This window comes from Colobus angolensis, unplaced genomic scaffold (genome assembly GCF_000951035.1).
Source record: "Colobus angolensis palliatus isolate OR3802 unplaced genomic scaffold, Cang.pa_1.0 Scaffold380, whole genome shotgun sequence".
NCBI lineage: Eukaryota > Metazoa > Chordata > Mammalia > Primates > Cercopithecidae > Colobus > Colobus angolensis.
This window is the reverse complement of record NW_012117155.1, coordinates 1,842,819-1,865,675: the sequence shown is the minus strand read 5'-3', so window position 1 is coordinate 1,865,675 and position 22,857 is coordinate 1,842,819. Positions and strand designations below refer to the sequence as shown.

At 46.7% G+C, this 22,857-nt stretch overlaps 1 protein-coding gene across 1 annotated transcript in view; it reads left to right on the top strand.

The window, feature by feature from the left end:
- Positions 1-22,065, top strand: part of PARVA (parvin, alpha) — a 167,722-nt gene extending 145,657 nt beyond the window's left edge. The window contains exons 10-13 of the mRNA XM_011954271.1: positions 97-165; positions 3,697-3,798; positions 4,536-4,608; positions 14,597-22,065. Coding sequence (XP_011809661.1) covers positions 97-165; positions 3,697-3,798; positions 4,536-4,608; positions 14,597-14,673 — 321 coding nt within the window. The 3' untranslated portion in view covers positions 14,674-22,065. The remainder of the gene's footprint in view (positions 1-96; positions 166-3,696; positions 3,799-4,535; positions 4,609-14,596) is intronic.
- The last annotated feature ends 792 nt before the right edge of the window (positions 22,066-22,857 follow it).

Below are 22,857 nucleotides of genomic sequence, written 5' to 3'. Positions count from 1 at the left end.
CCTCGCCCTCACCCTCACGGGGCAGTCACGGGGCAGCCGCGGGCTCCTGCACCAGTGCAAATCCCCAGCTCTGGGGCTGCTTTGCTTCTCTTTTAGACACTCATCACTTTCGTGAACAAGCACCTGAATAAACTGAACCTGGAGGTCACAGAACTGGAAACCCAGGTGGGTGACAGACCCCAGCACAGGTGGAGGCAGGGCCCTGCCCTACAGCCCCTGTTCCAAGTGGTCCACCACACATGGCCAGGAGGGCTTTCCCAGCTGAGGGGGATGAGGGCATGGGAATCTGTCCTACTCTGAGGGGTGGACTGAATCTCTGTGGATTTTTTTCCAAATTTTTATTGTGAAAAGTTACAAGAATGAATACTCATATACCCTTCACCTGGATGCACCGATTATTAGTATTTGGCCACACCTTTCTCTGCACCCCTGAATGCTTGAGCATACGTCTCTCAAGAACAAGCACATTCTCTTAGATAGCCACAATACGGTTATCAAAGACAGGCCGTTTTAACATAATACAATACATTAATCTGTTTAGATTGAATCATATGAAATTGCGCTGACATTCGACTTTTTTTTGTTTTTTGTTTTATTTTGTTTTTTGAGATAGAGTTTTACTCTTGTTGCCCAGGCTGAAGTGCAGTGGCAAGATCTTGGCTCACTGCAATCTCTGCTTCCCAGGTTCAAGCGATTCTCCTGCCTCAGCCTCCCAAGTAGCTAGGATTACAGGCATGCGCCACCATGCCCGGCTAATTTTTTGTATTTGGTAGAGACGAGAGTTCACCGTGTTGGTCAGGCTGGTCTCGAACTTCTGACCTCAGGTGATCCACCCCCCCCTTGGCCTCCCCAAGTGCCGGGATTATCCGCATGAGCCATCGCGACCAACCGACTGTTTTTAACCTACTAAAATGGCAACGTCATATGGTTGGAAAAGACACTGTTCAGATTTTGCCACTTGTCCAGTTTGTTCACATGCTGCATTTACTTGTTACGTCTCTTTAGTCTCTTTTTAACATAGAACAACTCCTTGGCCTTTCTTGTCGTGGTGTTGACACTTGTTGAAGCGTTCAGGCCAGCTGGTTTATAGACTGTCTTTTCCCCACATATTAGATTCAGGTCATCATTTTCATTAACAGCACTCCCCAAGTAAGGCTGTGTTCTTCCTGCGGCATCCCAGGACGAGGCACTCTGTCCATTAGCGCCACTGCTAGTGATAACTTGGATTATTTGGTTAGGGTGGTATTCACCAGATTTCCCTATTATAAAGTTATTTTTCCCCTCTTTATACTTAACTAATCTTTATTGGGGAGATACTTCGAGTGAGATGAATCCTGTTTCCCCACCTCCTTTCGTTCTTGGTGACCTTCTGCCTTGTGCTTCTCTTTCAATCATCTGGGTGCCTCCTTTTATTTTAAAGGCAAATGCCAGTCTGTTCCTGAGCTCCACCTGAGTGTGTCTAGACTGTGTGAAATGAGCCTCATATACTCTTGTAGGAAGTAAGGAACGTTCTGGAAAAGTGACGCTTCCTTTAGTGAGCTAGAATGGGCCCTGGAATGATGAGCTCGTTTTTAAAGGGCAGGGAGTGCTATGACAGAGGTCACTGCCAAGCACTTTGGGTTTCTGCAGTTTTATCTGCTATTCCTACCACGTTAGTGGAACCAGCCATGGGAGGTGAGGAGCAGTCTAAGCCTGGCATTCAGAGCTGTGAATGACCCCAACCCTAACCCAAGGTCACCCCTGAGCTCACAGATTGGATTCTTTTACTCCTAACTCCTCCTCACCACAGCTCGAATAAAGCTCAGCTCCCACCAGAAGAGCCTGGATTTTGACAGACTCTGGGGTCTGCTCTCCCATGTCCACCTAGGGTGAGTCATGCTCAGGCCGTTCCCACCTGAGTTGTAGGCCTGATGGATGGAAGCTAGGAGGAACTACCCTTTTGTTTTTGAGACAGGGTCTTACTCCCATCGTGCAGGCTAAAGTACAGTGGCATGATGACAGCTTACTGCATCCTCAACTTCCCAGGCTCAGGTGATCTTCCCACCCCAGTCTCCTGAGCAGCTGGGACTGCAGGCATGCACCACCATACCTGGTTAATTTTTTTGTATTTTTAGTAGAGACAGGGTTTCACCATGTTGCCCAGGCCAGTCTTGAACTCCTGAGCTCAAGCGATCCGCCCGCCTCAGCCTCCCAAAGTGCTGCGATTACAGGCTTGAGCCACCACACTTGGCCAGGAGCTGCCTTTAAGGCAAGCCCAAGCTCAGGGTCTTATGCCCTTAATGAAGGCTGAGCCACAGGCCGGCCAGCTGGCTACCTGGAAAGCTCTCTGAGCAGACTCTGGGTTCCTAAGGTGATTCCAAGAAATTTGGCCTCTGTGAACCCTAGTAGCTATTTACACTTATAAATATTTGGTGGCCCAGCCTCCTTTGAAAGGGTTCTAGAATGTCAGATGTGCATCTGACCTCTATGTCTTTGCTAGGCCATCCCCCACACCTGGAACCACTGCTCCTCCAAAAGTCCATCATCCCTGGCCTCCATGGCCTCCACAAGCCTGTCCTGAGTGCTCAGCATATGCTCACTTCACCCAGCCCTGAGCAGAAGACCAGCAGCCTCCACACTTAGCCGAGGGACTCTCCTGTCCCTTGGGCCTGGTTTCCCAACCGTTCTGGCCTCTTCTGCCTAGGAAGGGACCGGGCTGCAAGCCTCTTGCCAGGGCCCTCAGCAGATAGTTCTGCTTTTGCCAGGAAGAGCCAGTAAGTCATGTCCTGACTGCTTTGTTGTTTTCCCAGACAGTAATAGCAATATTTAATATTTATTCAGTGCTACATGCCCAGCAGTTTACAGGCCCTCTCTGCATATTAACTGGCTTAGTCCTCACGATAACTCTGTGACGTAGATAGTATACTATTACCATCCCTGTTTCACAGATAAGACATATGAGTACAGAGAAGTGACATAACTTGCCCAAGGCACATAGCTAGTAGGTGAGAGAGCTGGAATTTGCACTGGGGAGACCTGGCCCCAGAGCCCACATTCATAACAGCTGCACTCTGCTGCTGTAATACTGAAGAGAGGGGAGAAAGAAGAATGCCCAGGCCTGTGTGACACTAGTCCTTTCTCTGTTCAGAAAGCACAGATCACCCCAGGAGCCTCATGCCATTCACCTTGGACATCGCCTCTCCCTCCTCCCTCCTCCCTCTGCCCCACTCTAGCCAGTCCTGCTCATCAGCTCTCCACTCAGGCGCCGTCCTCTCCAGAAGACTCCTCTGATGCCTTCAGTGCTTATGGGTGACCTTTCAACCTCACTCAGGCCAGCGGGCTTCCTTCCATCAGAGCAGCTGTGCCTTGTCCCTACACCAGTTTCCCTATTAGACTGCGCACTCCTCCAGGGCAGGAGCCACACTGATCCCCCACGCTCTGGTCCCCATGCCCAGACCAGGAGTTGGTACACAGCCTCTGTTCAGTAAATGCTGGGTCAGCTGAGATCAGGGCCTGGGCTTGTGGCTCCTGTGCTGGGCCAGCCAGACGTGGGGCAGAGCAGACCTCCTTGTCTCGGGCCACTGCCCCTACCCCCCAGCTAGCAGCCTGCCTGGGATGGTAGGCTTCAGGTGGCATAGCACAGACATTGATGGGCCTCCTGGATGGGGACTGGCTGGGAGGCTTAGGGGCCAGTGCATCACCTGGCTCTTCCTCCAGTTTGCAGATGGGGTGTACCTGGTGCTGCTCATGGGGCTCCTGGAGGGCTACTTTGTGCCCCTGCACAGCTTCTTCCTGACCCCAGACAGCTTTGAACAGAAGGTAAGGAGAAGGGACATCAGGGAGGCCCCCTAACCCACATCCCCCGACTCATCTGCCCACACCCACGCTGGGGCTATCCAGAAAAAAGGCAGAAGCCTCCCCTGTGCCCAAGGTCTTCAGTGCCTGGAGGTGGGGCCCATTATAAGAGTTGAGCTAGGAAGGAGCTACCTGCAGACCACTGGGCATCCCTGACTGCCTTTCCCTTCCCCTGAAGTCTGGCCCTGGTCCCCTGCCCTGTGTTCCTGTCAAGTGTCCCAGCCCAGCCTCCTGTCTCCCCAGAGGTGACAAGGAAAGTGACTGTGAAGCTGGTCAGACCTGAGGCTCATGCTTAGCCTGGTTCTGATGGCCTCTCGTAGGCTGCCACATCCTGCTCGCTATACAAAGGCATTTCGTCCACAGCAGAAAGCCTGCTCTGCCTGTTGAACATGTCCTGCCATCTGATTCTTCCAAACATGTGCACTGACACCCCCACTTTGAAGTCCTGGCAGTTTACACAGGAACACAGTAGGATATGAAGGGAGTTTTGTGCTTCTCCAGGAGTGCTTCTCCAACAGCAAGCTAGGATCAGCTAGCTCACGCTCCAGGTGGCCTGCCCATTTTGGTAGCCATATTTCTTCTTGAAATTAGTTCAGCCTCTGCCCCTCTGGCTACAGTGCTGGGCTCCTTCACTTCCCAGGGCCAGGTCCCGGGGCTCCTGGGTGTGCAATAGTACATGCTGTCTGCATCTCTCTTGCCAGGTCTTGAATGTCTCCTTTGCCTTTGAGCTCATGCAAGACGGAGGGTTGGAAAAGCCAAAACCACGACCAGAAGGTACTTTGCTCTTTCCTGGATTTGTGACAACAGAGACCCTCTCCCTGCACATGGGTACTCAGATTTTGTAGCAGAGGGAAGCATTTTCTGAAGTCTTCATTGCTGGGGAAGGTGGGACTCGGTGCAGCTGCTCAGTCCCAGAGACCCTTTGTGAGCTGCCAGCTGCACAGCCAGGGGAAGAAAAGAATCTAAAATCCCACACATGCCATGCATGGGATTGCGGGGATCAGGGCCCAAGCAGAAGAGCTGCTGCAGGAACTGTCCTGTGCCCAATTTCCAGGTTTTTCTGTCCCTGCACAGGGTGCTGACCTGCCAAAGAGCTGTGTCTCTGCAAGTCGGGGTAAAGGTGCAATGCAGACAGTTCTGGGCTGAGCAGAACTACTTCTATCTGACAGATGCGGAGCTCTGCCTGCTCAGACTCTGCCTGAGGACAGGGCATGATTTGTGGGGTTTGGGTTGTAAATATAAGACTGAGGGGAAATGCAGAAGGAACAAGTGCTCCTGCAGCCCTTGCATACTCATGCTAGGAGTGCACACATGCATTCGTGAGCAGAGGAGGCACACTTCTCTTAGCAGTCTTCTTGGTACAGATGTTCGCTTTTTGCCCCTTACTGACTGAAGTATTCCATTTCACCAGAGCTGGCGAGTCACCACGGTGTTGCAGATAATCTGCATATGTCCCCTGGGAACATTGAGAATGCCATTTGTGGCAAAAGGTTGCTTGCACTTTTCTGGTAGTTTACAGGCAAGTGGATGAGTAGGGATGGTGGGCTTTCATGCCCCCTTGCTGCCTCTGCTCTGAACTCCTCTATCGAAACCCCCACCTAGTGGGGGCCATGCCCTGGTCTAGTGGGCTTGAGACCCTGTAGATCATGATACAACGAGAGGGGTAAGACCTTCCTGAACCTCAAGGCATGTGCAGCCAACCAGGGAAGATACAAGTTGCAGCCAGTTAGCAAAATGAAATGACAGTCATGGGAACTGTTACGAAAGAGGTACAAGGAAGAGGCTGTGAGGACTGAGGAGGTGATACCACTTCTGTCTTGGGGGAGGAACACTTTGATGGAGATGGTGACAGTGGGGCTAAACCATAAGGACCAGGTAGGGCTTTGGTGTATGGAGACTGGGAGAGAAGTACGTGCATGCCAGACAGAATGACAGCGTGAGCAAAAGTCCCCCCTGAGGAAGAATGAGGACCCTGTCTCATGACTCCTTCCAGACTTGTTATCTATTGACTCTGGCCACCAAAGGTCAACTCCTGTTCTCATTTATTACCACTTTGTCCTAAGCTCCTGGTCAACTGAGAACTGGGGGAGGACCTCTGGCAAGGCTGGTGTCCCCCTGGGGCTCTCTCTTTGGCAAGGCCACTCCAGCCTTCCTAATGGCATTAGGAATGGACTCTTCTTGTTCTGCAGGCAGATGATGAGCGCCCTGCTTCTGGGAGGACAGACACAGTGGGAACGTTCTGGCTATCATTTTGCTTCCATTTTCTTGAACTGCTTAATATGAAACTTCCTGGTTACAGATTGGAAGTACTTCTGATATTTTAGAATTGGGATATTTCTTTCCCTTGGAACAGATAATTTTCCTAATATAAATCAATCTATAGGAATATTTTGGAATATAGGTGATATTTTTATGCAATTATTAAGTTGCTGAATATGAAACTAACTGACCGATGTGGATGGAAAAACACATGTTTTATTTGTTATGACACAGGGCATTATGCCCATGCTGCAAATTTCCAGTACGTAAAGGGGAATGGAGATAGCATTTTATGAAATTATACTTTGTGAGAAGTGAATCCCAGCATTCCCTCTGCCTTTTATGCTTCTACCTGGAAAGTGAGATTTGGAAGTAAACAATGTAGACATTTCAAAGGGTGCCAATGTGGGTAATTCTTTGAGGGCATTTCAAAATCAAACTGGTTGTGATGGAGGCATTTTTCATGGCAAAATGTTTTTAAGGTCAGGAAAATGCATTCTCCGCTGTGCTGTTTAACACTTAAAGCTCTGTTGTGCCTTGAAATCCCCTAGAAACTGGGTTGGTGTCTGAGATGACTTGCTGCCCAGGTTTCATGACCGTTTAGTACCTCAGTTAGTGTAAGCCAAGGGTTAGCATCAAGTTCATAACCAGTGGAGCATTTGAAATAATGGCCAGGTGTAGAAGCTCACACCTGTAATCTTAACACTTTGGGAGGCCAAGGTGGGCAGATGGCTTGAGCTCAGGAATTTGAGACCAGCCTGGGCAACATAGTGAGACCCCATCTGTACAAAAAATACAAAAGAATTAGCCAGGTGTGGTGGCTAATTTTCCACCTCAGGAGGCTGAGGTGGAAGGGATCGCTTGAGCCTGGGAGGCAGAAGTTGCAGTGAGCCGAGATGGCACCACTGCACTCCAGCCTGGGCAACAAAGTGAGACTCTGTCTCAAAGGAAAGAAAAAGAAATATTGTCATGCAGCTGGCAGCTTTTTATTTAGGGCATTGTGCCACATGTCTTCAAATGCACATGTCCACCCTGTTATCACCCTTCAAGTAGACTCATCATCAATTATGGTTAAGACTCCAGAATAACAGGCAGGCAGGGACTCAGAAGACATCTAGTACCAGGCAGGGTTGAAGTCTGTAGGACTGAATATCTAAAATGTAAGGAGTCTCTGGCCGGGCGCGGTGGCTCAAGCCTGTAATCCCAGCACTTTGGGAGGCCGAGACGGGTGGATCATGAGGTCAGGAGATCGAGACCATCCTGACTCACATGGTGAAACCCCATCTCTACTAAAAAATACAAAAACAAAAACTAGCCGGGCGAGGTGGTGGGCACCTGTAGTCCCAGCTACTCGGGAGGCTGAGGCAGGAGAATGGCGTAAACCTGGGAGGCGGAGCTTGCAGTGAGCTGAGATCAAGCCACTGTACTCCAGCCTGGGCGACAGAGCGAGACTCCATCTCAAAAAATATATATAAAATAAAATAAAATAAAATAATAAAATAAAATAAAATAAATAAATAAATAAAATAAAATAAAATAAATAAAATAAAATAAAATAAAATAAAATAAATAAAATGTAAGGAGTCTCATACCTGGGACCAGATGGCAAGCAATGCTGAAAAAACAAGCAGGTGATGGCAGCTTAGTTCCAGGTGATCACTTCATTCAGGGAAGACTTGGTCAGTGGCTGATAATATGGAAAATGTTCAACTCCCCCATTCCCCTAGGAGATAGTGTACAGAAGCCAACATTTAAAACTCTCATCATACCAAGTGTTAGCAAGGATGTGGAGCAACAGAAACTGCTGGTGTTTTAAATTGCTAGAACCATTTTATTTTTATTCAGTCCTTATTTAGCTGAAAGTAGAAAACAGTTTGTTCTCATCTAACATAGTTGAAGATTTGTAATACGCTATAAAATAATGTGGTAGACACCCCCTGCCAAAATAATGTGGTCCCCAGCCCTGGACATCCAGGCCCTAATCCTCAGTACCTGTTCATGTGTTATCTTACATGACAAAAGGGACTTTGCAGATGTTATTAAATTTAGGGGCTTGAGATGATGACATTATCTAGGTGGTCCCAATGTCATCACAGGGGTCCTTATTATAAGTGGAAGAGGGAGGCAGAAGTGTGAAGGTGATGTAGCATAAGGAAGGCTCACCCAACCATTGCTGGCTTTGGGGATGGAAGATGGCTATAAGCCAGAGAATGCAAGCAACCCCAGAGGGTTAGAACACGAGTAACTGCCTTATGGCCACCTAACTTACTCCATCCCCCACTTGGAAAGAACAAGTGTAAGGATCTCCATTAGAGCCTCCAGAAAAAAATGCAGCTGTGCTGACACTGTGAGTTTATCTCAGTGAGACGGATTTGGGGCTTTTGATTTCTAGAATTCAGAGATAATAAATTTGTGTTGTTTTTACGCCACCAAATGTGTGCTAATTTACTACAGCAGTAATAGGAAGTTAGCACACTCCTTGACCTAGCAATTCCACTCATAGGCATGCATGTCCATTTACCAGGAGACAAGCCCAGGAATACCTGTGATAGCATAGGCTGGAGTGTACATCCCAGTAGACTGGCTACATAAATTGGAACATATTCATATCACGGATTATAATACAACCATGACAATAAAAAGACTGAACCGAGAAGTCAGGGGAGGAACTTCTAGTTACTGCAGCATGAAGAGATCAGTGACTATTCTCTGCTAAAGAGTAAGTGTAAAACTGGACAAAATGATCAAAAACAATGATTTTGAAGCACCAAAAATCTACCAGAGGTAGACAACAAATCAAGAAGCTTTATTCTTTTTTTTTTTGAGACAGAGTTTCACTCTCCAGGCTGGAGTGCAATGGCACAGTCTTGGCTCACTGGAATTCCCCTCCCAGGTTCACGAGATTCTCCTACCTCAGCCTCCCAAGTAGCTGGAATTACAGGCTGCCACCATCACACCCAGCTAATTTTTGTATTTTTATTAGAGATGGGGTTTCGCCATGTTGGCCAGGCTGGTCTTGAACTCATGACCTCAGGTGATCCGCCTGCCTCCCAAAGTGCTGGGATTACAGACGTGAGCCACCCTGCCCGGCCAAGAAGCTTTATTCTTGAATAATTATAGAATTATAGTTAGATAATTATAGCTATACCTCAATAAAACTGTTAAAAAACAGACAGCTCATGCAACAGCATAGATGAATCCTATGAAATATAAAAAGAGGCAACTTTCGAATCTACTGTTCAAGGGCACATATGTTGATGCTAGGACTGGTAAGAAAAGCAAGGAAGTAATCGTAAGCGTCAGCACAATAGTTATATTTGGGGAATGAGAGAGGGAATGTAGAAGGGGATGGGATCCTCCTAGGGTACTGACAATGTTCTATTTTTGACATGGGCAGGAGTTCATTTTCAAATATTTAAAACAGTACATATATGTTGCATGGGTTGTTTTCTGGATGTATGTCATATTTTAAAAAAAATTTTAGGCCGGGCGCGGTGGCTCACGCCTGTAATCCCAGCACTTTGGGAGGCCGAGATGGGCGGATCACGAGGTCAGGAGATCGAGACCATCCTGGGTAACACAGTGAAACCCCGCCTCTACTGAAAACACTACCCGGGCGAGGTGGTGGGTGCCTGTAGTCCCAGCTACTCAGAAGGCTGAGGCAGGAGAATGGCGTAAACCCGTGAGGCTTGCAGTGGCTTGCAGAGCTTGCAGTGAGCTGAGATCCGGCCACTGCACTCCAGCCTGGGCGACAGAGCGAGACTCCATCTCGGGAAAAAAAAAAATTTTTTTAATGACTTAAAAGTTTTTAAAAATAAATAAAGCAAATGGCAAACTACCACTAGATAGGGCAGTAGGAGCACCAAAAGGAGCATCTGTACAGTACGGATCCTGCCCCAGTGGGGAATAGAGAGCAGGCAGAGATGTGAGGCAGGATGAGACAGAGGCGCCGGGAAATCGGCTGGGGGCTAGAGCATAAGTAACCACCTACTGGCCACCTGATTCCAGCCCCCACCAGCTGCCAGCCCTGAGCCAGCAAGGGCCTCCCACCTTGGTCAAGGGATTCAGAGACCCCGGGGGGAAAGCTTCAGAGAAGGGCCTTCAGCAGTGCCTTGGGATGAAGGAAACTGGTGTCACAAATGGCCACAGAGGGCCTTGTCCCTTTGTGCAAAATGTTTCTGCTGGGAAGAGAGTTCCTCTCCTTCCTTTGGCCTCTGCATCCTTTAGAGAATCATGAACTCATTTTGGATGGTCCTCTCCTAATGGACCCTAGAACTTAAAGTATAATAAAAAAAAAAAAAAAAAAAAAAAAGAGTTACTAATACCTCTGGGTGGGAGGAGCAAACAACGAGCCCTTTCGGGGCCAGAAGCTGTTTTATCTCTACAGACGCCTCTTCCTTGGCCTCAGGCTGCCAGAGAGCCTCCGTTCTGGTGTATCTGACCAGGAGCCCCATAGTCCTGGCTGTCTGCCTCCAGAGAGGGGCCCTGGCCAGCACACAGAGGCTATCAGAACTGAACTGAGTTGCTAATCACACAATTTATGAGATCAGGGCTTTGAAGTGGCTCTGTTTATACGGCATGGAGTTACAATATATTCCCAGGAATCCACAGCCCTTCTCCTGACTGAAATAGTCCAGTCTCCTGCTGGCTTGCTAGTCTGCCTGGGACTACCTGGGGGCCCAGGTCTTAGCTTTCTTGATAAGAACAGGTGATAAGCAGTATCTCTGACTGCTGTCTCCCCTATTCACCCGGCCCATCTGTTGGCGTTAGTGGTGAAGGTGGTGAAGAAGCAACTCACATTTCCAAGGAGCAGGGCTTAGTCCATGTGAATGGTGCAGGCATTGTGCAATGCACAGACCGCACGGCTGTACACAGCAGCTCTGCTAGTGGGCAAAGATGGGAAAACAGAAGGAAAACTACCATTTAGGGGACGCTTAATATATTCTGGGTGTTTTTCATAAAGGTATTGCCCAATTTTACCAGTGAGAAAACTGATTCAGAGAATTTAAGTGACTGCCAGGATCACACAGCTGTAGTGGAGATGGACTTCAAACTTCTGTGAACATAAAAATGTCACTTAGTAACCATTAAAATGGCCAGTTTAAAACATTCTGCCATATTGGACATTTTCTAGCAACCTCAGAACTCACCCATCTTTCAGAAGGGAAAACAAATACCCCTGCTGCCATCGGTATCTGTCCTTCGTCAGGCCCCCAAATTCCTCCTTTGTGACCCACGCTCATGCCTCCACTTCTGATCTGCCCATGCTGTTGTTAACACTTTACCTCCACCTGCTCTTGGCCTTGCTCTCTCCCAAGTCACCCGCTGGGCCTGTGTCCCCTGGGAACTCTTTTCAGTCCTTAACCTCCTCACCCTCTTGGGAGCACGTGGCCCTCTTGTTTGCCCTCTCTGGAATTTTTTTCCTTGGCTTCCAAGACACTGGGCAACCATTCATTCATGGATCTGTTAATATCCTTGGAGGGTCCGTGTTCTCTGTGTTCAAGGAACCTACAGTCCAGGGCAGAGGCAGATATTAATCAATAAGCATACAAGTCACTGATTGACACCTGGAGTGAGTACTATGAAGGAAGCATGTGGGAGCTTTGAGAACATAAAACGGGACCCCTGCACCCAGGCCGGGGTCAGGAAGGCCTCCCTTCAGGAACGTGTGCTTTGAGCTGAGGTCTGCAGGAGGACTCAGAGCCAGCTATTTGGGAAGAGTGATCTAGATATTGTAACAGCATGGCCCATGGGGAGGGTAGTGAAAGGAAGCCACAGTGACCGTGATACATAGTGAGGGAGGCAGTGTGGCACCAAATGAGAGTGGGAAGGTAGGCAGGTCGGGTCAGGTTACGCCTTACAAAGCCATGATTTAGGATTTTGGACCTTCTAAGTGAAATAGTTGTATGGCCATACAAGCTGGGGGCTACACAGCTCCAAGGAGCTCTGTTTACCTTGCAGTCCATGACAGTGGTGACCTGAAAGTGTGAATGATGTGCCTTGGAGTTGTGCAGTGCACATCCTGCACAGCCATACCTGGTGGCCATACCTGGAGGCACAGCCATACCTGGAGACCTGGAGGTCTGGCTCCAGTAGGTAGAGTGGATTGGAGAGGGCAAAGGGAGCTCATTAGGAGCCTGTTGCAGTGGCTCCAAGCCCACTTTACCTTCCCCTTTATACCTACTCCCTTGGCAAGCTCACCTTTACCCCTCTCTGCCTTTCTAGCAGTTCCTCCCTGGAGTAACTTCCTAATATTTGACTTGAGCGGAATTTAAGAAACACTCAACACCAAGCAGTCAGGGGAGGACAGGAATCAGCCTAGAGGGCACAGATTTCCATCTGGTAGAAGGTGATTCAGGGTGGGACTCCTGGCTCAGCATGAGCAAGGCAAGGTAGCAGGGCTCAGCCTCAGGCCAGGGCCCCAGGTGGAGGCTCAGATATGTGATGAACCACCATGGGAGCAGAAATGGCCACTGTGAGCTCCAGGCCACGCCAGGGGTCTCTGGAAGCCCCTAGTCTATCAGTAGGAGACCCTGGGCCCAGCCAGGGTGGAGCAGGGTTGGTCTATAACCAGGATAAGGCCTGGAAGGAGCAGGCAGGAGGGGCCCTGGGCCCTGGGCTCTAGGCCTGGAGCTTGGGGCCTAAGCATGCCAGGCTGTGGCAGTCCCAGTTGCAAAAATCCCAAGGCTAAATACAGAGTGATAGAATGGACTTCAGAGACTGAGAATGGCACAGGCAGGAGCGGGGCAGGGATAAAGAAACTAATACATGTTAGGTACAATGTGCAGTACTTGGGTGATGAGTGCACTGAAATCTCAGAATTCACTGCTATATAGTTCATTCATGTAACAGAAAACCACTGTACCCCAAAAGCTATTGAAATAAAAAATAGAATCTTTTTTTTTTTAAAGTCCCAAGGCTAAGACCTGGGAGCCCCTGGCTCCCCACTCTGCCTACTCTTGCAGGATCCCTGTGGGTATTGACCAGAGCATTGCTAGAATCCTGACACCTTCCCCCACACCTTCTTTCCCAATGACTTAGTGTAATTTCTCCCATCTTTGAATCCCAGAGCATATATTACCTTCTCTTAATCACCTACCTTCATCTGACCTCCCATACAATTGTTTTTTAATCATTTTTATTTTGAAAAATATCACATATACAGAAAGGTGCATGAAACATAAACGTACAGGTTAGTGAACTTTTACCAAGTGAGCCACCACACAGCCACCACCCACGTCAAAGAAAAGAGTCATGCTGGCTCCCAAGAGCTCCCTCCAACTTGCCCTGCATCCTTTTTGAACCTAACCTCTCCCTTCTCCCTAAAGGTAACCACTATTCTGAGTCCAATCATCAAGGTTTTGCTTTGTTTTTTTTTTCTTTATAATTTTATTATCTAAGTATGCATTCCTCAATAGTAGACAGAGTTCCATTTTTTTGTTTTCTCTTCTCCCATTCTTCAAAAGTTGGCTCTCTAGGAGAGTGACAGCAAAGGGACAAGAGCAGAGAGGGGGTCTTCATGGGGGAGGGAGGAAGGTAAAGGAGTCAGCAGAGGGTTAGACGAACAGAGAAAGTGGTGACCAGTAAATGGATGGAGGGAGGAAGAGCTAAGCAAGATGTGTCAGTGAGTCATAGCTAGCCTGCCAGCTGCCAGTTTCCAGCCTCTAGCCTACAAAATCATGCAAGCTCCGTAACTTGGAATTCAAGGCCTTTCAGGATCCAGCCCCGCACACCCCAGCCTCTCTAGCCATGCTAGCCTATTGGGAATTCTCCAGCACAGCTGGGTTTAGTAAGATACACTAAACTTTCCACATGGAATTCTTTGCCCACTTCTGTACCTGGAAAGCTCCTATTGCAAAGGAAGGAAGGCAAAGAGGGAGGATAGGAAGATCTGGGGGGAGGAAAGAAAGAAGGAAGGAATAGAGGGAGGGAAGGAGGATGGGAGGATCAGAGGAAAGGAGGGAGGATGGGAGGATTAGAGGGAGGGAGGAAGTGAGCAAGAGGGAATGGTGGCATAGAAGCTGAGGAACCTCCAGCTGAAGTTTTAGCACCTCAAACCCTTCTGCCTTGCTCTGTTACTAATCTGGAGCTGTCTGTCCCCATGACGCCTATGTCCTGAGTACTCCTTGCAAGTCCCCCTTCTCTGCTAGGCACGCTTCTGTGAGGCAGCTTGAGTCCTAACTCACCCCCTTGTCCTCCACTACAGCCCCAGGCCTTCCCCTCCTTTCCACCACACATGGTTGCTTCTGTGGTAGAGGCTGGAGGCAATGGGCAAAGAGCCCGTGGGACAGGGTGGGGATTGTGGGGAGAGTCAGGCCTTATCTGGAGATGCTGTGCCCCAGCACCTCTACCCTAACTGCCCCCTGCCCTAAATTCTTGCTGCCCACTCTACCCATCCACCCCGAACATGCTGGGTACACAGGGGTGGGTGGGAGGGGCAGTATATGCCAACTTTGGAACACGTGGCCCCACGGAAACAACGTGTTTTTTGTTTTCTACACAGACATAGTCAACTGTGACCTGAAATCTACACTACGAGTGTTGTACAACCTCTTCACCAAGTACCGCAACGTGGAGTGAGGGGCTGCCCTGGGCCCCCCACTGCCCAGGAGCTCTTGCTGTTGGCGTACTGGAGCCTCCTCCGAACTGCCTTACCCTGCTTATTCCTGTCTCTTGCACTGTGCTCTCCCACAAGTCCAGCTGCAACCCAGAGAGAGTAGAAATTGAAATTAGGAAGGAAATGATCAATAACTCAGTGGGCTGACCCGTCCCTCCCAGGCCCTGGGGACAACCTAGCAATGAAGGTTGGGAAGGTTGTTCCCATCCCGGTGCCAGGTCCACATTTCCCTCTATGATTTGGGAACCAGCTTAGGCAAAAGAGTCCCCAGAAATGAAAATAAAGATCCTAGTTACCTTTCAAAGGGTGCTAACTATGTGTCAAGCACCACACTCAGTGCTCTGCTCTGATATACTCAAGGCCATTAATCTTCAGGACTCCCATGGAAGTAGGTGTTATAATCCCCTTTTACAGATGAGGAAACTAAGGCTCGGAGGTTAAATGACTTGCCAGAAGTTGGCATTTTTTTCCTCTTTGAACATCACCTCTCCCTTCTCCCTAAAGGTAACCACTATTCTGAGCCCAGTCATCAAGGTTTTGCTTTGTTTTTGCTTTTCTTTATAACTTTATTACCTAAGTATTCATTCCTCAATAGTAGACAGTACATGTTTATAACAAGCCAATTGCATATGTTCTTTGCATGTTCTAAAGTTGTGTATATGTGGGCACATACGAGCACGTGCACATGTACACCTGAGCCAAAAAGACGAGAACCCACCGATCTCACCACTGGGGCAAGCTAGGTCAGAGCTTAGTGATTCACACTGAAATTGGCAAATTGGATTTAACCCAATTAATAGTGTGTGTGTGGCAGGAGTCATGTCCCTCAAATCCTTTGTACAAATGAAAATTACTCTTAATTCCATCAGATTTATAATAACTCTGTACTTTGGTTTCAGGGTGACATTTGCGAAGGATTCTGTTTAGAATTAATGGAGTGGCACATTTTGCAGCCCTTTTGCTTGATTGCATGTAATGGAAATGCCCTATATTTTCCTGCAAAATAAGTACTAAATTCATTATCGTTAAGCAAATGTACAATATGCTCAGGCACCGCAGAGAGCTGGGCATGGGCCCATGTGAGCATCGCTTTGGAAGTAGGGCTCTTCAACAGGGACCCTTGAACTTTAAAGAAAGGAACTTCTTTTTGCCTTCTAATTGATCATTTGGACTATTCTGGCTAAGTCTGCCCACATGTAATTACTGGCTAATTTAGGCGAGGAAAAATGTAAGTCATTTAGACCAAAGCTAAGCAGTTTCTTTGCGTGGGTTACTCAAGGGCTTGTGGTTACTTGTATCTCCTCTATGTGAACTTGACTTTGAAAGTCAGAGCTCTGGTGTGCCAGCCTGCTAAGTCCTGTAAGAATAGGAAAGGGGCAGAGGCAGGTGGGCAGTGACTAGGGTACGAGAAGCATGGGAAAATATTTGCACTCTAAACATATAGAGATAGAGGTGGGACTTGTGGTACTCAACACTTATAGCCTTCAATTGACTGAGGGTGGGCTAAATCATCAATTGTGCTGATATTACATCTCATTATGGAATGTTCCTAAATATGCCAGGTAGACACCAGCCCAAGTGCCCTCCTCCAGAAGTCTGTGACTACCTTGTTACTACTTTAGGCCCGCTCCACAAAGCGCATCTCTGGTTTGAGAAATTCATTTTGATCTGTATTTACACCACCCCAAGTTAGGCCTCCTATAGTGTCCAAAACATTCCTTTCAGCCTTATTTCTTACTGTACTGTCTATCTGCAGTAATTCAGGACCCATAAAATTTAGATAACTACATGTCTTTGCTCTTAGAATTGTCACTCAGCATAATGAGCATTTAACATACAAAGGCAATGTACTGTTTTGTGTTGATCTATGTAATAGAATACAATTCTTTTTTATGTAATTAATGAAATTTTATTTTTTATTAGGAAACACTAAATAGTGTAATATTTCTTTCGCTTTTTAAAAAATTCCTGGTAGCAAATCAAGATAAATAATTGCTTAATTTTCTTGAGCAATACTGAAGCAGGATGAAATAAGAGGAATGCATTCATTTAAACATGCTTCGCTTTATGAATTTTGTCTCTTTTTTGGTCTTTTTTTCTTATATTCAAGTTACAAACGTACAAGTGTCCTTACTAAGAGTGCTCCTTTTGTATTTCACATATACACAGTATGAGAATACATTGGAACACTAGGAAAGTTTTTAAATAACAGTTCTAATTTATCAGAAAATTGTGTTTTGGGATTGGGTTCCTTGACTCAGCCCAGAATCTCAGGTCCTGGGCCTGGTTTTCTAACGCGGTCATCTCATCTCGGTATTTTACTTTAGAATCTGGAATCTCCTCCTTAATATATGACCATGACTTTGAAAGGCAAAAGAGGAATCAACAAGAAATAAAACAAACCTTCATCTTTAAATAAAAAGAAAAAAGAAACCAAAATGAGAATCAACACTTTATAGGCTCACTGAGTTTTGTTTTCTCTTAATTTAAATTCAATTATTTTTAATGGTTAATACATAAATGGTGTGAAATTTAAAAAGCGCAAGTAGGTACCTAGTGGAAAACCCAAGCCTCCCTCTCTCCTCCAGCACCCATTACCTCTCCCTGGAGGCAACTCTGTTGATCCATTTCTTACACACACTGCCAGAGATACTCTAGGTATGTAAAGCACAAACATACATATAAAATCTGCAGGCTTTTAAAAATATAAGTAGGATGTCATACATACTGTCATACACATTGTTTTTTACCACTTAATGTTATATCTTGGATATTGTATTACCCTGGATATTAAAAAGAACTCCTTTCACATTTTAAAATAACAGTCTGAGCACTTCATAAATCCAAATGCATATCTCCAGTCTGCTTGAGCTAGGAAAGGAAAAAACCCGAGCCGAAGGAGGAAAGGCTGCCTAGACAATGATTTCAAAAGTAGAGACTAAAACCCATGGGGTGCGGGACCAGAGGCTGGGGCGCATTATCAGAGGCATCCTCATGTGCCTTCAACTGAACGTTTTTAAGTCCTCTTTTGGAACATTATGGTGAATTCTATGCAGATTGGTGAAGGCTTCATTTTTACATATCACCAGGACTACTAATTTGTAATCCACTAAGCATCACAAAGGTTACTACATACCCTGTAATACTGTGCTGTAAAGTCTAGCTGCCAGCAATGCAGTGCTCACCCGCTGTATTAGAAGGCTCCAGTTTCACATGTGCAGCACAGAGATGACATTTCCTGATCTGGGAAAAGGTTTCTTTATCAGCACATCATCAGTGTTGCCTTGAGTTGGTTGCAATTTTCAATTGCTGCTATTGGTACTTTTTAATTATGAATTGCTGTTAGCTTGCATTATCATCAGTTTATTTTGTTGTGGGTTGCTTGGTTGACCCTACAGAGTATACTTGAAGCTTATTTGCATCAACAGTATTCTGGAGCTGTAATTTTTCAATAACTAGACTCTAAGACATGTATACATTGTGGTTCAAATAGGAATCATCCATAGTCCAGTGCTAGAACAAATGTATACATAATCCACTCCCCACAAATTATCACTCATTTATTTTTCCACTGGAAGATAAGACTAGATGGAGTCGGTGGGTGAAGGAAGCAGTTTTGCCCTGCCTAAGTGGAGGCTGATCAAAACTAATTTGAGGTCCCCTGCCTTTAACACAGCTCCACCTTAGGAATCTTACCTTTATAATACATCCTAGATATGCAAGAGGGATATGTCCTGAAATCTTCACTAATTCCAAGATGGCATGTCATTTCCCCCCCCCAAAAAAATTTGTTTAACTCTATTAGAAAATCCAAGAGAACTGCTGCAACTGCTGAAAACAAGAGAGCTGCAGAGCTGCAAGGCTGGGTAGGGTAGGTAGACTGACTCACCACCTATGGGACCTGCCTTCACACATCAGCTTCCCAAATACTTGCACATTCGAGTCTTACCAAAAGACAAGTCAGTATGAGTTACTCACAATCGTAACTACAAAGGCTACATTTACAAATACCAGAGTTGCAATTGTTTTTTACTCTCTGCTCCCTGAAAACTATAACCCCAGGCTAGCTCCAAACTGTGCTTATAGCATGTTTACTACAGTGGTGGCTGCATATGTGAATATGTGCATGTGTGTTCACCACGACAGCAGTGCAGCCATGAGGGTGCTCAGTACAGGGTGAGCAGCCCCCAAACCAAGCTGGATGACCTTGAGAACATCAGACTTCCCAGTAGGATCCTGCCAGAAAGCATCTCTTAAAAATAAATTCTACAGGATATTAGTAAATGTTAGATTTTAAAAAAAGTCACATTTAAATATGTTTAGGAAACATGAGGTGAAGAAAGTTGGCTTACTGAGGCTTTTTGTTTTCTAGTTGGAGCCTACCTCAGAGTCCCCTACGTAATGCATATTAGGACTCTGTGAGGGAAGACGGGATACAATGGGTCCCAATCTTGTTTGGTCACAGGACCTGTCTGTCCCCTGAGAAATTTCTAGGATGAGTACTCTGAACTCAGGCCTTCATTTAGTCATGTTCGGCAAGTGCGTGTTGAGTGCAGCATGTCAAAGGGTGAGTGAGAGCTTATAGTCTAGCAGGGGAGACAGATGAAAAATAACTCTGAATCGATGTTAGTTACAAATTGTGACGACCGCGATAGAGAAGTACTAAAATCTGTGAAAGAGGTCTAATGGAGATTTGGGGTCATGAGGAGTCTCTGGCAAAGCGGCGTTTTAAAGTAACCCCTCAGTCGTGGAGCTACTCCAGTAAGGAGCCTGCCACTCCAGGGCGCAGCATGGAGGAGGATCCCCAGACAAGAAGACCTGGCTCCCAGAGGAGCTGCAGAAAGCCAGCATGACTAGAGGACACAGAGTGAGGGAGAAGAAGGATCTGATCACAGGCATCGGGAGTGCTGATTTTTCTCATTTGAAAACTAGGTTGCCATTTACCTATTAAAATGTCCCACTGTGTAGGAAAACTCTGGGGAAAGCTACGTCAGTTATAGGGAGTCTGGGACTGCCCTTCTCATGTCATACCATGGTTCTGGCTGGGGAACGGAGGAGACCAGGAGAGATGATCAAACCTCTGCCCACCCCAACACCAATCTGGTCTCAGCAACCTCTGGGCATCCCATAGCTCCTCCTAACCTGCTGCTGCTGATGGACAGGAGCTCCTGGACTACTCCCAGCCTCTCCACAATGTGTCCTGAGAAGAGCTAGGGGAACTGGACAGAGTGGACAAGGCCGCACGTGTGGAGGGAAGGAAATAAGGGACCTACCAGGCCAGAACGCTGATCCATGGAGACCAGCACTTCCAGCCCTCTCACCTCAGAGGAGGACTCCTGTTTTACCAATGGCAGGAGCAGGAATCCCACCATGCAGCCTGTGGGCTTGACAAACTATAAGCAAGCTTCCTGGACGTGGAATAATACATTTTCCAAATTCATACTATTCAGCATGAACTATACCCGCTACTATGCCCACCACATTATATACAGTCTACCAAAAGGGGGTCACTTAATGTTTCACGATGTTTGGTGGAACAACTTTCATATGAAAGTACAGTTATCCTTGCATGATATGGGCACCGATCCCTGAGCAGCTGAAAGTTTGCATATAACTTGACTCCCCCAAAATGTAACTATAATACTAATAGCCTTACTGAACACAGTCAATTAACACATATCTTGTATGTTATGTGCATCATATACTATATCCTTACCATAAAGTAAGCTAGAGAAAAAATGTTACTAAGAAAAACATAAGCAAGAGAAAATATATTTACTATTCATTAAGGGAAAGCAGGTCATCATAAAGGTCCTCATCCTCATGGTTCATCACACTGAGTAGGCTGAGGAGGAGGCTGAGAAGGAGGAGTAGGAGGATGGGTTGGTCTTGCTGTCTGAGGGGTGGTAGATGCAGAAAAAATCCATGGGCTGGGCGTGGTGCCTCTCACCTGTAATCCCAGCACTTTGAGAGGCTGAGACGAGCGGATCATGAGGTCAGGAGATGGAGACTATCCTGACTAACATGGTGAAACCCCATCTCTACTAAAAAAACACAAAAAACTAGCCGGGCATGGTGGTGCGTGCCTGTAATCCCAGCTACTCAGGAGGCTGAGGCAGGAGAATCGCTTGAACCCGGGAGGTGGAGGTTGCAGTGAGCTGAGATCGCGTCACTGCACTCCAGCCTGGGCAACAGATCAAGACTCCATCTCAAAAAACAAAACAAAATCCAAGAACAAGTGGACCCACTCAGTTCAAATCTTTGTTGTTCAAGGGTCAACTGTATATTATTCTCACTGGAAGTTTTGAAATTCCAGAAATATGCTTGGAAATCCCCTCTTGAAAGTTCCTTGATTGGAAACCAGTCCAGTGGGTGGCTGGCCCAGAACGATGCTTCTCCTCAGTGGCCCCCCTGAGCTGAGCAGCCTGTGTTCCTGCCTCAACTCCCCTGAACCCTCCTGAACTTTCTACACACATGTGGGCACTGGCTTTGATACTGGCATTTGGAAGGGCACTTAGGAAATTCAGAGAAGTACCCATTATTAAGATAAATGATGTTTTATCAATGCAGCAGACTTTTCATTTCTTTTTATTAATCTCAATGTTTTCACATCTTCAGATGCAATTTGTTAGCACAGGCCGGCATTCCAAGACACACAAATGTCATTAAGGCAACCGCTTAAAGGAGTGTGATATTTTATTGAGGTAGACAGGACAATAGATAAATATTTAATCTGTTACATGTTTGCTCTGTATGGAGCTAGGGTTGGGGCTGCACAACTCTCTGGCTGCTATGTGTCTTCCTGGAAACGCTGTCAAAGGCCTCACCGCCTGCCTGCAGAAACACAGTGCCTGCCCTTGGCAAATATATGTTGGTGTTTCTGAAAAACAGCACCTGGAAGCTTTTTCTCATTCAGGCTTTAGAGGTTACCCAGTCTTTCCTTATGTGTGTAATATTGGAGAATATACACTCTCACTGAACTGAGGATGTTTGACTTAAAATGATGGACAATAAGACAGTGAGCAGTAAGTGTGCTCTAGGCTAGGGTACAAGAGGCCATGAGCCCCTCATCTCTGTTCTGAACTCTGATCCACTGCACTTGGGGACAAGGGTTGCATTCTCTGTGCCTCTCCTGAGTCTGTACTTTCTGCATCATTGACTCTCCCAGCTCACTCCCATAATGTCCTCCTAGCCTGCACTGGAATTGCGTGTTGTCCAGACCCATGACCAATGCTGTCATTGCCTGTGGGAGAGACCAAGCTCACCACCAAGGGCTTTTGCCACGTTGCTTTCACTTACAAAATTTGCCCATTCATGTGTCTTTGTTTACAGATTAAAAGGCTTTCTGACCGGCATCGCTTTGGTGCTCTTTGTCAATAAAATACAGAGCTTTCTCTCCTGTTCTTTTCATGTGACTCCAATTCCCACATGGCAGCACAGTCCCGCCTAACATTGATGAAGTGGAACTCCAAACACCAGTGACAAGAATTCTGGTCACTGCCCTGGGCTGGGCCCCAACCTCTCACAATCAGAATGCAGTCAAGTCAGGGAATATTTGTGGAATGTCTGTTCTGTCTTCAGCCCCACTCTCTGCACCAAATAGGATAGGAAAGTCCAGGGTCTCTTCCCAAATGACTCTCCCAGCTTAGTGGGGATGACAGGTGCAGCTCATTTGAGGTAATTCAATGGCATGATGAGATAGCATCAGGTATCATTGAGGTTCCCTAGTTAGATTCTCCCAGAAAATACCCCAGCCGTAGCTGCCATGGAATCTTTGGGAGCATTTCCTTCCAGGATCAACAACTTCATTTTCCATACAGATTTGCTGCTACAAAAATCACACAACTCACCCTAAAGCCAAATGGAGACTTGGGGTCATTCTTGTAAAGTATTACTTGTTGCTAGGAAATCACTGTCTTTATGCTACAGATTCCAGATGACCAGCAACGACCCAAAGTCCAACCTGGGCTCTACTGCCAGCCGTTTCGACTTTGTCTTCACACACAGCTTCTTTGCCTCTCTAAACTCACCGTTTGGTCACCCCCATTGGCAGGCATCTCTACTCTTGTCCCACAGCATAGAATTACTGCAGAAAATTCCAGAATGGACATGCATCAGCCAATTGCTTTGTCATTTTTCAATTGCCA